At 41.0% G+C, this 13,941-nt stretch overlaps 1 protein-coding gene across 2 annotated transcripts; it reads left to right on the top strand.

Annotated features, from left to right (window-relative positions):
* Window positions 1-3,070: 3,070 nt before the first annotated feature.
* LOC136946460 (sodium- and chloride-dependent GABA transporter 1-like) lies at window positions 3,071-9,693 on the top strand. 2 transcript variants are annotated; one of them, XM_067240804.1, is made up of 15 exons: window positions 3,071-3,296; window positions 3,483-3,614; window positions 3,805-3,905; window positions 4,040-4,149; window positions 4,278-4,410; window positions 5,730-5,864; window positions 5,972-6,075; window positions 6,709-6,833; window positions 7,033-7,145; window positions 7,778-7,909; window positions 8,139-8,241; window positions 8,612-8,712; window positions 8,867-9,034; window positions 9,235-9,361; window positions 9,455-9,693. In XM_067240804.1, the coding sequence occupies exons 1-15, from the start codon at window positions 3,071-3,073 to the stop codon at window positions 9,691-9,693; spliced, it is 2,049 nt and encodes a 682-aa protein (XP_067096905.1). The 2 variants fall into 2 exon arrangements, with proteins under 2 accessions (XP_067096905.1, XP_067096904.1); XM_067240803.1 differs by having other exon boundaries at window positions 9,235-9,693.
* Window positions 9,694-13,941: the final 4,248 nt, after the last annotated feature.

Raw genomic sequence — 13,941 nt, 5'->3', positions numbered from 1 at the left:
TTCAGAAATGATGCTCCAGTATCAAATGATCAGAGTTATTGACCATGAGAGCCCCAGAGTTCAGAGGTCAGTGGAGGGACCAGCATGTCACCAGACACTGACGTGTGTGTGTGTTCCATCAGCAGGTGTATAAATATGTGTCATGTTTCACACTTCATGTCCGCGGGGAGAGAAGCCCAGATGGGATTTTAAATGCTACATTTCATGTGGTATCATTTAGTGGGTTAGTTCACCCCTCATTGGTTTACCATCTGGTGCCCTCTCAGCCATTATGTGTGTGTGTGCAGAGGGGATAGGAACATTCACACTGAACTCTACTGCCATAATGCCCCTGATCAAATGACATGAAGACTTCCTCTACATTAGTCACACATAAGCAGAACTTAGTGCAATAACTCAAAAAGTATCCAGTCTCATGTCATTAAGTAATAGGCTGACACATGTAACGGCATTCCTGGCCATTGGTTTGGATTTAAGCATAGATGTTAAATAGCTCAAGTGACGATTACCAATGAGTGAGCAACTTTGGTTTGCATTCTTTTTTCTTTTTTTTTACAACTGTGACTTCTTATTCATCATATCAATGAACTCATTCTCACCGAGAAAGATATGTAAAGGAGATTAAGTTTAACTCTTATGTTACTTTTTTTTTCATTTGTTTTTCAGATTGTTTAAATAAATAAATAATACTTACATCAAACACCAAATCCAGATACGACAATGTTGTATTCTTTTAGCTTTACATATCTCAGGTCTTCAATAAAACACAACAAACATTTCCAAATTCTTGAGCCCACTGTCCGTGTATCGGTGTTCTCACTTTTAAGACAAACCCAACTGCCGTTTGAATTCTCCTGCTTGAAGCCATGCATTTACTTGAATATGTAAGTTGAATTATTCTCTATTGGGTGAGTTTATTCCTCTCACATCATCCCCTCATTTCTGGAGACGATAGGCTAACACGATTACAGGCAGAGTTAGACAATCAGCGAGTGCCCCCTCCCTTTATTGACGGACTCTCTTATCACATTTGCCATATTGCAGACAGCGCCCGGGCTCACCTTCCAAATTTGCACATTGGGAATTGTTATCATGCTAAATATGTCCTATGTTTTTAGTTAGCACCCTGACATTGCATCTCATTTTAGGGAGGCTGGGCTGTGTTGGGGTAACAGATATTAGGATGGGGCTAAGAGCGAGGAACACAGACATTTCGAATATGTCAAATTGAAAACGGTGATAGGTCAGGGGAAATACTAAGTACAAAATACCTGTAATCAAGGTAATTAAAAAATGTGTTCAAATTAGATTTAAGTTAGTTGCTCTTGTTTGCTAGAAATGTGTTTATTATTGAAATAAAGTTGCAAGGAAGTACAAGACAAACCAGTATGTCCATCTTCCCTGCAATTAATCGTAATTTGGCAGTTTGTAAAACAAGAGCAACTAATTTGAAATCATTAAATATTAAGAACCAGGCTCCAGTGCAATGTTACTCTTGACTGTGTATAGGGAAGAGGAGGGGGGGCGACTTTCAGATGACATTGACGCTATGTAGACGGGAGTTGAGAACTGCGCTCCCTTCAACGTTTCTGGTTGTTGATGTTAGACAGTCGCACAAGGCGAAGCGGCTGCTTCTCGTGTTGATTCGCCACCTCGTCAGCACTGCGCGCTGCTGGACAGCTTCCCGCTGCGGGATACGTGCGCGCTTTCCTCTCGGACACCTTTGGCGCTGGTTCCAAGTATTTTAATGGAAAGAAAATATATTTATGTTCCAAGTAAAACTGGAAGTTTACAACTTCAGGAGGAATCTACGGATACCTCGTTTCAAGATTTGTGGCAGGCAGCACATCCTCGGTGGCAGAGAGCACAGCATAATTGTGAGTAAATTGGCTTCTCATGCGTTTAAGAATTCCTTTGCCCATTAAGGTGTCTCACAACGTAAGTGAGACACATATTTGATTAGTTTGCTGTCACTGATAATGCTGGTGATTAAACTCGGGATTGAATGTGTCAGAAGCCTATGGCTTTGCATGATAAGAGCTCCGAACCGTGTTTTAGCTAATTAAATGTTGAAGTAATAGCTCTTTCTAAAGATTAAAATGGTGCAAATCTGTGAACGCACTTTGATACGTGTTCGTGTCCTTTGGTTCCCTAGGCTATTTTTTTGAATGGAATGGAATTTAGAGCCTATTTGTGCAGCCAGATGCGTAAAGCTTTACGCTTTGGACATTCCTTTGTCTCCACAATACGATTGTATTCCAGTTTGTTTGAGAGATTTCTTTCTGTTTTCTTGTCGATTAAATAGAGCAAATGTAATTGTTAAAAGGAACTGCAGGTGTTAATTGTTGCTCCCAACAAATTCGCATATTGGCGATCTCATTCTCTGGAATATCATATTCCTGTTGTGCGTCTCACGCAAAGCGTATGTTCCTGGATTCTGTGTGTATAAGTTCTGGGTATATAACAAACATTATTGCATGGTTAAATTTGCTCTCCTTTATTGACTCCACTAATTCTATACCAGAATGCATGTTCTGTTCTGATCGTAAGGATGGGCTACAGCTTTCGAAATGCTATCTAGACTACGCACAACTAATTGTCTGCGTATTATTGGTGGAAAAAGTCAAGCATTAGTTTTCTGCAATTGTTTTTGCATTGCGTGTCGTAACATAATGAGTTTAGAGATTCGTAGGCTATCATGTTTAATGTGGTTGATGGAAAATATATCACTTGCTTAGCAATTTGTGCAAATGTGTCTAATTGTGTATTATGGTTATCTAACATAACCAATTTACATGATAGTGTTATTACAGTCACATTCTGGAGCTGGCAATCAATTCCATCATGCTGTTTCATCAATCTCTTAAATTGAGTGCGCCCTCAAAAAACGACAAATGACTCTATTCACCGATTCCAGGTTAACGGCAACAGACGAGCCGTGTCTCCATAGTCTTCACCTCCCCCAAACGTTTGGTCCAAAGGTTTGGTGTAAACCGCGAAGCTGCTGTCTGCGTGGACTGGTGCTGAAGCCTCCCGTCCGACTGCCAGGACCTCTGCCAAATCCAGAGACATGGCGACGAACGGCACCAAGACGGATGCACAAGTGACAGAACTTAATGAAGTGGCAACTAATGACAAACCCAAGTCATTGGATGTGAAAGAAGAAAAGAAGAAGGATCTTCCCGAAAGAGAAACATGGGGGGGGAGATTTGATTTCCTTCTGTCGTGTGTAGGTTATGCAATTGGACTAGGCAACGTATGGAGATTTCCATATCTCTGTGGAAAAAACGGTGGAGGTAAACACAATTTAGAATATGAGGTCTAGGGCCTATTTGCTTCGTCAATTGATGCCTAATTAATATGGAAAATGATTAACAGAATGTGTAACGTGTGCACAGTGCAAATATGTAGACAATATTATTTGAATATCAATTAGATGTATGCTTATTCTAATCAAATTTGATTCACTTATGTCCATCCAGGAGCCTTCTTGATTCCTTATTTTTTGACCCTGATATTCGCTGGGATCCCCTTGTTTCTGCTGGAATGCTCCCTTGGCCAGTACACGTCTATTGGCGGGCTTGGTGTGTGGAAACTGGCTCCCATGTTCAAAGGTATACATTCCTCATCCTCACAAAGGCATTGTCTGTTTTATATGCAAATGATTGTGGTCTTTTCTACAGTTCTGATCAATTACATAGAATGGCCCTTCTGGTGAATATCTGCACCATTACGTGCCACATTTTCTTTGTTCGTATATTATTCTATAATTAATTAGAAATCTGCTTGATTTCCAACTGATAGGTGTTGGCCTTGCAGCAGCTGTTCTGTCCTTCTGGCTTAACATTTACTACATTGTCATAATTTCCTGGGCTATTTACTACCTGTACAATTCGTTTACCACTGTAAGTACTTAACTTATTTAACATGGGGATGAAATTATTACACTTTGCTCTCGTCTATGTGAAGACCCCAATAAGTTAATGTGTGGTAATGTCATGTAATGTACATGAAGTAGAACAAATTGTCTGTTTTGCAGGATCTTCCATGGAGTTCATGTAACAATCCATGGAACACAGAAAAATGTTACTCAAACTACAGCATTGCATATAACACCAATCTCACCAGTGCTGTACTGGAGTTCTGGGAGTAAGACATTGACTGCTTTCTATATGCTTTAAACAACACTGCATTACGGTGGCATGCACCCTCTTAGAAATACATGATAAGCTTCCACTTAGCTACACAAAATAATCTCATTGTTGCAAATCTTATAGGCGCAACATGCATCAGATGACCGATGGCTTGGATAAACCAGGACAGATACGGTGGCCATTGGCTATAACACTGGCAATCGCTTGGGTGCTTGTGTACTTCTGTATCTGGAAAGGGGTTAGCTGGACGGGAAAGGTGAGATGTGGTTTTCCTTTGTCAGACTCTATTCCTTGATTTCCAATATGCAATGTTTGGCAGTTATGCAATATTAATAATTCTCGTATCACCTCATCAATCATTTAGAATGCAGGGAGTATTGTCCAGATTGATTTTAGAATGAGAGAAGAGACATCAAACACTCAGTAATCATATTCACACTCATGGTGATTTCTCTAATTCCATTTCTCCTGACACAGTTTTTATACAGCGGGGGTTTGGCTTTAAGATTGGAGGAGGAGCTAACAGGCCCACTAGAATCTGGTTGCTTCTCTCCCCAAGTATTCTTCCCCAGTGTACCTACATTTGGAAAATCTAAGGCATCATGTGCCCATGGAAAGTAACATGTGTTGTGGTTGCGAAACACCCCACCCACTGCCTTTTCTTTGCTCACAAATTGTATACGCAGTGTCATCAGAATCAGAATCAGAATCAGAATGGGATTTGTTCGCCATGAAAGTTTGCACAGACAAGGAATTTGCTTTGGCAGGAAGGTGCATACAATAAACATATACCTTAAATTTTAATATGTGGACTATCTATACTAAGGGTACATAAACTAGCAGTACTAAGTGGGATTAGAATATAATTAAATATACAATAAAATTAAATATAAGTTGCCGTAAATTACAATACAAAAATACAAATATACAAATATACAAATATTACAAAAAATACAAATGTACAAGATACCATTATTGTAATGCAGTGCAAAAAGCAGTGTGTTTTAAGCAAGAAGTCATTAGAGTCAGTGTGGTCCCTTGGCCTTGTTGAAGAGGCCAACGTCATCAAAGTAAAAAGTAAAAAATAAATAAAAGGAATGGTGAAATTGCATTGATTCAAATTTAAACCTCAATGAATTTCCTAGCTTGAATGTTCGTGCATGTTGTCTCCTCCTCTGTGAGAGATGTGAGTTGAGGAAATAGTGAGATGTGGTTTTCCTTTGTCAGACTCTATGGGAGTCAGGTGGCTGAGCGGTTAGGGAATCGGGCTAGTAATCAGAAGGTTGCCAGTTTGATTCCCGGCCGTGCCAAATGACGTTGTGTCCTTGGGCAAGGCACTTCCCCCTACTTGCCTCGGGGGAATGTTTCTGTACGTACTGTAAGTCGCTCTGGATAAGAGCGTCTGCTAAATGACTAAATGTAAATAGAAATGGACTTTCTGCTCCTCTGAAAGACCTTTTGTAGTGTCAGAATTACAATGTGTTCGTTCATTCAGGGACTTAGCTGTTCTTCCAACAGTAGTTTTACTATGCAGTCTCTCCTTGGTGATAATGACTCATGGATTATATTTCCTAGGTGGTGTACTTCTCAGCCACATACCCTTATTTCATGCTGTTCATTCTGTTCATCCGTGGAGTTACTCTGCCTGGAGCGAAAGAGGGAATTCTCTTCTATATCACACCTGACTTTCAGAAACTCAAAGAGTCTGAGGTAATGGTAGATTGTTCAAAGTAATATAGATATCTTCTGTATGTTTGAGTTACCATTGATAAGCTCCTTTCTCAGTCAGTTAATGGATGCCTGTCTCTCTTTGTCAGGTATGGCTAGATGCAGCCACCCAAATATTTTTCTCTTATGGATTGGGACTGGGGTCCTTGATAGCTCTGGGCAGCTATAACACGTTCAATAACAATGTTTACAGGTAAGATTGGAGGATGGACTATTGGATTGAAATTAGACTGTGGCTATAAGAGGGTCTTAAGGACAATTGATGTACTGTGAGATGCCTGAATGAACACTGTCTGTTGTGTATAATAATCAATAAAATATTATAATAATTCATTGCTTTGATTCTGCATAGCATATTTACAGATGAAAATTAGTTAATAACTGCAGAGCCTCCCTTCCAATAGCATCTTCATGGTTCTAGGTCACACAAATTGCTCATCTGTTGCGTAATTACGGGGCCCTTAACTTGCATTTATTTCAATTGGCTTGTTGTTTTTGATTATCCCAATAATACCCAGCTAGAGGTCGAGGCTTTTCATCATACAATTAACTGTGTAAAGACAAACTCTACTTTGTAAATGGTGCCTTACTATCCATTGAAATTAGGATCATATAATTTAACATGTATTTTCAACATTAAACCTAGGCATGTTTTCACGGAATGTGGTCAATACAGACGTCAATAGCTGTTCAGTTATCTCCCTGGCGGAAACAAGCTTCCTCTCTTTCTCCAGAGAGGCTCCCTTTTCAGGAAGGCATGATATAGGAGTAATGGCAAATCACTTGAAGCGCTGACAACAGAACTGTTTAATGTTTCTTTCCCCAGAGACTCCATCATTGTGTGCTGCATCAACTCCTTCACCAGCATGTTTGCTGGCTTTGTCATCTTCTCTATTGTTGGCTTCATGGCGAACGTGACAAACAGGCCCATTGCTGATGTTGCAGCTTCAGGTAACTATTCCACATGCTCCCTCTGTAACTGCACCATAACACCAACGCTAAACAAAGAGGTGTAACACTGAGGATCCTGACTCCAGCTCACAGCAGTCGTGATTCACTCAGACTGAAGGTAAACATCCAGTCCTACACTGACACAAGGCATTGGGAATAAAGGATACATCATGCTTTCACATTGTTGTTTCTTCCACAGGTCCCGGCTTGGCTTTCCTTGCGTACCCAGAGGCTGTGACCCAGCTACCCGTCTCTCCTCTCTGGGCCATCCTGTTCTTCTCTATGCTGCTGATGCTGGGGATTGACAGCCAGGTATGAGATGATCTGACCTAGATATGTAAGCACAGGTACTTCTCATACCATGCCTACTCTGGTTTCTCTGGATGGTAAACATGCAATCTGCTGCTGGTGGACAGTTGTGTCTGAACTTTGACTTCTCCTGTCAGACGGTTTCAATGCAACATATCACCTCTATCTTCCCCCAGGCTTCTCTCCCCCATCCTCTCTGTTGTATGAAATATGGGGCTCTTGAAAGCAGCAATAATGATACATTAGATGTACTCCTTCCAGCCACCACTTACCCAACCCATTGGGAAACAAGAAAAATCATAAATATTCTGACTTATTTAAATCAGGTGTCAAACCAGAGCCTTTTTTTCCAAGATGGCCTTAAATAAGGGGCCATTAAGAAGTATTTGGATATTATGCATCACAATGTCCACAGTAAAATGTTTAATCTGCTGAATTGATAGAATATAATTCATCAATGTGCATTATAATGGTCACTAGTTAAAGTGTGGGCTAGTTTGCAAATGTAATGGTATGTTTACAGTTTCTATCTTGAATAAAATAATTATAATTGGAATTCACAATTTTGGGACTACACTGCCTAGCCTGACTCACAGCTTCACATCTTACAGTAGTATTCCCTGTCATTGTTTCAGTTCTGCACAGTGGAGGGCTTCATCACTGCTCTGGTGGATGAGTTTCCTCAAGCTCTTAGAGGGAGACGAGAGCTCTTCATCGCAGCTGTCTGTTTTGTCTCCTACCTCATCGGCCTTTCTAACATCACACAGGTACACCAAACATCTGCTCTTTCACGTCAGTACTGGATAGGAAGGAAAACTAAAGATCTTATTGAAATCTAAAAAGTATTAGATATGCACTGTAAGGATGAGCAACTCTAATAAACTCTGCAGTTTCTCGTCTTCAAGAGTGAAAAAGCAGAAGATTCATTCAGAAAACCTTATAGTGAAGATTCACCGTATGTAGTGGTTCTTCTGACAACTCTATGTCTGTCGCCAGGGTGGGATCTACGTGTTCAAGCTGTTTGACTACTACTCTGCCAGTGGAATGTGTCTGCTCTTCCTGGTCTTCTTCGAGTGCATCTCCATATCCTGGTGCTATGGTGGGTGTTATCACTGAAGACATCTGCTTTGTAGATCCAAAATATATAAGAAAAAGGACAAACATGACAAGTGTTGCACTTTACATAAGTGCAAACTAATTGTCTCCTTTTGTTGGATGAAAAAATCCTTGAAAAGAGGATAAAAAAAATGTAACAGACTGAAGGCGAGGGTCATTTTAAAGGTGGAATGAAAGAACAACCTCACACCTGTCCAGAGGCATTAGTGCAGCTTGGAAGATGCTGTTGCCTCAAGGACATCAGGGCTCACGCACTGTATCCCCCTTTTCTCATCAGAATGCATGACAGACCACCGCTAAATTGAAATAAATTGGATATGAATATTTTGATTGTACAATCATTTGTCTCACAGGTGTGAACAAGTTCTATGACAACATCCAGGAGATGATTGGCTACAAACCCTGTATATGGTTTAAGATGTGCTGGGTCGTGTTCACCCCTCTCATCGTCGGTGTAAGTACCCTGAACAGATCCAATCGTACATCCAACGTCATGCCATGAAAAATGAAATCAACATGAATGTCAATATCCCCATCCTGAGGCTAGTCAGAACCTAGAATCAGGGGTGTCAGGATGATGCATAATGAGTTCCCCATGTCTTCCACAGGGGGTGTTCCTGTTCAGTGCCTTCCAAATGGTCCCCCTCACCATGGGCGACTACGTGTTTCCCGGCTGGGGCCAGGGAGTAGGCTGGCTCATGGCTCTCTCCTCCATGTTGCTCATCCCGGGATACATGATTTACATGTTCATTGGCCTCAAGGGCACCTACAAAGAGGTACCAGACTGTATCTTGTCGTTATACTGTCTAGGTGGTCCCCTTGGGAAAATTAGGCATCGTGCTCATTTGTCTTTATTGATTCTTGTTATTTGTGTAGTAAGCCTGATATTTTCATTATGGCAGAGCTTTGGCATATGTCTGCTGGTATTGATTTGACATTTACAGTGGGTCTCAATCATCTTGTGTTGTTTTCCCAGCGCCTGCGGATAATGCTACAGCCCCCAGCAGTGGTGCGACGTCCCCAGGAGAATGGACCTGAGCAACAGGTGGAGACCAACGCAGCTAATTTAGCTAGCCCTGCTAACCCAGCTGCTCCTGCCATCCCAGTTGTTCCTGCCACCCCAGCCGCTCCAGCTGCCGCAGCCGCCCCAGCTGCCCCAGCCGCCCCAACTGCCCCAGCTGCCCCAGCTGCTGCAGCAAGCCCCACCAATCCAACCAGCCCTGCTGCCCCAGCCAACCCAGCTCCTCCTGCCAACCCAGCCACTGCAGCCAGTCCTGTGAACCCAACCAGCCCAACAAACCCAACCCAGACCACAAGCCCAACCAACCCGATAAGCCCCACCTATCCGCCAAACCCAGTTAGCCCAACAGAGCCTATCATCCCCCTCAACCCTGTGAGCCCCCCTAACCTGACAAATGCAGAGGCCAATGTCTAGAGGTGAAAGAAACCCTAACGTAGAGTGGAGACAAAGGACTTTCAAGTTTTTAATTGATTCACCTACCTCCAGGGGCAATATGTGATCAAACCGGATTTTAGATTCATGTTTAATTTTTCTGCATTTGTACAACCAACCTGGTAATGTCTTATTATTGGTACTGTATGCATTACAAATACAAAAATCAAAGACTGTTAATGTTCTCAAAACTCCCGTAAATCTGAGAAAAAAAAGTTAACATAGTGTGTAATACTGTGAGAAAATACAAATATTGAAAATAGAATAGCAATTTGTTAAATATATTCATGAACCAAGTAAATGCAGTGTGAATATAGTAGAGATGAAGTAGTCACCATGGTCACCATGGGAAAGAGGAGGGGACAGGGTCCAGTCATTATGTGGTTGTTTACCAAGCCTCACACTGTTGTCTCCTCTGTGAGGCTCCTTACAGGTCACCCTGATGATGAGGGAAACTTTGACGAAGCACAATGCCAATATGAAGATGAAGTCAATGAGCCCTGGAGTATTCCAGTATCAGTTGCAAAAGAATTTGTGTGAGAGAGACTGTTATTTTATCTTCCTTTTTGAGTAAAAAAAAAACTTTTATGTGATTGATACATTTTTAGAATTATTTTTAGGATGTTTTCTACTATACATGTTGTGACCGAGGACCAAAATCGTAGTCAGACAAAAGCAAAAACTATCTATGCCATGTAGAGTTCAGTTTGCGAAGCACAGGGTACAAAAATGTACCAAAAAAATATGAGCACATGGTTAGAAAAGTGATTTACCAACGTTGACTATCTCTTAATGCTGACAGTCAATCCTGTTTACGTTTTGCATGCTTTCCTCAGGAACATCAGTGAAAATTTCCCAAATTTCTCCTAACAAAAATAAAAAACTAGATCAGAGAAGGCCTTAAGCCAGTTATCAATCCATTTCTAAGTCATGGTCTGTTTACACGACTGGGCACATTTCCAGAATAACACATTTTTACGCAAGCAAACAATATTGGACCAACTCTGTGTTTAAAGAAAGTTATTCATTTTACTTTGTGTAATGATCAATTATATTTTGATCAATATGTATTCAGCAATACATATGTAGACGTATAGGTGCAGACCAGTATGATAGTGGTCTGCTTCTCTTTTCTTTACGTTGTCTTTGCTTTACTAGTGAAAAGCACAAAGCTTTAATTTCAACAGACTTATCCATGACGTGTGAGGACAATGCTAGTTTGCTTCTATGGCAGCTACAGTGAAAGCATCTGATTGATCGAAACATGTTTACTTTGAAAAGCAAAACAACGGAGTGGAAATGTGAAATGGCTACAGTTCATGTCCTGTGAATTTTGTATAAAGTTACTCTACCACAGTTTTCTCTGGAACTTTGTTGTAAAACTGTACTGTGTAAAACATGTAACTGTGAATGTCTGTAATACATTGGAAGTTATTGTCTAAATGTTGAAAAAATTCTAAAGGAGTTGCTGTTTTCTGCAATAATATTTTGATCACAGAAACTAAAGCACATATCTTACAGAAGTATACGAAATGATGATGACAATGAAGATATTGATGATTATATTAAAAATAGAAACTATGTCTAGTAAAAATGATATTGTTTTGTATATTTTTAACTGTCTCACTGCCTAATGTACAACATAATATATACATGATATGTATTTAAATGGTGTCACATGATAAAGCACGATTGTCATGTTATACAAAAAGAAAAAATATTGAAAAAATAAAGAATTATAGAAAATACTACTACAGGTCCTGCCTATATTTATTACAGCACACATAACTAATGCCGCCTCCTGTTTCCTGTAGCTGTTGTTGTCAATGAAAATGGGGTCACAGTCTTATCAAACAAACTGCATTCCGCATTGAATGTTCACATCATATAGTTTCTCATATTAGTGAAAAAAACTGCCACATTTCCTTGATGTTTACTGTATCATCAGATTTGCACATGTAATGAAATGCACTGTTGAGAAAATATAAGGCAAGGATAAGGCAAAAAGATTCAAAACTATTGAGAAAGCCAAAATAATCTGGTGCATTAAATAAATAAAAGCTAATTTCAAAATGGGTCAGTTTCATCGATACATAATTCAAGGAGGGAGTCAGGTGGCTGAGCGGTTAGGGAGTCGGACTCGTAATCTGAAGGTTACCGGTTCGATTTCCGGCTGTGAAAAATGACGTTGTGTCCTTGGGCAAGGCACTTCACCCTGCTTGCCTCGGGGGGGATGTCCCTGTACTTATTGTAAGTCGCTCTGGATAAGAGCGTCTGCTAAATGACTAAATGTACATAATGACAGGAAAATACCTGAAAGGCAACTTCGTGTTGTAGCAAGCATCCGCAGCCGGAGCTGAGTGAGGCCACAGCAGGCACATCACCACTGCACATCACCACTGCACAGCTCTGGCCCCACGGCCTGACGTACCCACCCGCTCCATCTCCCAAACCTCTTCTATACGGCTGTGTGTGTCTGTGTGTCTGTGTGTCTGTTTGTGAGTGTCGTCTGTCTGTGTGTGTGTCTGTTTGTGTGTGTGTGCCTGCCTTCTCCCCCACCTCCTGCAGTTGCTGCTTCCATTAGCTTCCAGTGTGATAAAAGAGATGGCACCAGCTGACACCACAACAATGACTCGCACATGGATGAAAGAATGAGATGTCCCCTCTGGTAGCTTGAGGCAAACTGTGTGTGTGGGCATGTGTGTGTAAGTGTGTGTGTGTGTGCATGTGTGTGTGTGTCTGTGAGGATATTGGGGTTTGAATAATTTTCCCTAATGGAAGCTCCTATGAACTAGGCAGTGATGGATGACTTACTAGCCTCCCTATCCCCAGATGTATAATTTAGCATCATTACCTATGAAAACCAGTCACCACTAAGACAACTTAAACTGATGTCTCATGTCCATGAAAGCAATGGATCATCATTGTTAGCTGGGGACGAAATTAGACGGAAGCTCTTAATTTGTTAGAATCAGTCTAGCAGAACACATTTGTTTTGCTGGATGTACAGACCTAACCATTAATAAAAACCTTTTGTATTTTTCTAGATCATATATGTTCCATATTGACATATCATGGGCATAGATATCTTGGGAAAGCAGAGCAGGGGACATTGATTGGTGTTGGGGGCAATGAGTGAGGCACAGTGAGAGGACAGCCTATTTTTAAAGTAAAAAAGGGCTTGGAGTGTGGCCGCGGGAGAGGACACTGAAGGAGCAAACTGGTGATCCATGATGCTTTTATAAAAGGATGACAGTCGCTCCAGCTTATAAACTCACACAGGCCACTGTTATTAATCCTCAAAGCCCACTGAGGAGGAGGCTAATTCTGGTTTTGGGATGAAAAGATTGATAATTATGGGGATCATTTTCTGTTTCTCCCCTTATTTAGAGCTTATGTTTTGGAACATAACGACCGTTCTATTTTATATATATCCTTGTGAATCACCTAGCCTTCATCATTTTCCCCCCAAAAATGTTGCTGACTTGTGATAGTTTTCTCCTGATACATTTTGTTTGCCCAAGACTTCCGTCTGAGTTACCCTCACCAGAGAATTCAAAGCAAATACATTAATGAATAACTAATCTTTGCAGATGCATGAATCTACATATCAATGTAATCAGAGGATGTTGTGTGCATGGCTATTTCCAGCAGAGGGGCTGAGAGGATGTCAAGCGTGCAAAGACTCTCTGCATATATGCTAATCGTACTTCATTTCCAATTTGAATATGAACCCTGCTGAAATGAACTTGTTCATTAAACAATCGTGAGATCGTATGTTTTGGCGCGATTTTACCCAGGACCTACACAACGTTTACACTTAGACTACTACTACCTGAATCTCAGTCACGCATTTGATCAGTGCCGTCGTTTGATGAGGATTGAGATTCGAGGCTGCCTGCAGGGATCTGTTAAGTCATATTTTGCTCCTGATTCATCTGTTGATGAGATGTTTGGGTGACTCCGCAGATACAGCGTACCCTTGCGACTTCACGCCGTGTGGCTCAGAGGCAGGCGAGGCACACACTTGTATACTGAGGTAGCAACTGCAGACAGCCCATACATACCAAAGAGGAAGCCCAGTCATGTCTCACACTAGTGGGTTATCTAACTCCGTAAGAATATGCAAGGGTTTTAACAAATCCCCCTCTTCTGAAAATTATACAGAACCTTCAAAAAGGTGGATTAATATTTCCCATCCCCCGTCCCTATTCAGCAAATGGTTGCTGT

The sequence above is a fragment of the Osmerus mordax genome, chromosome 7 (assembly GCF_038355195.1).
Source record: "Osmerus mordax isolate fOsmMor3 chromosome 7, fOsmMor3.pri, whole genome shotgun sequence".
Classification (NCBI taxonomy): domain Eukaryota; kingdom Metazoa; phylum Chordata; class Actinopteri; order Osmeriformes; family Osmeridae; genus Osmerus; species Osmerus mordax.
This window is presented reverse-complemented; position numbering and strand designations above follow the sequence as displayed.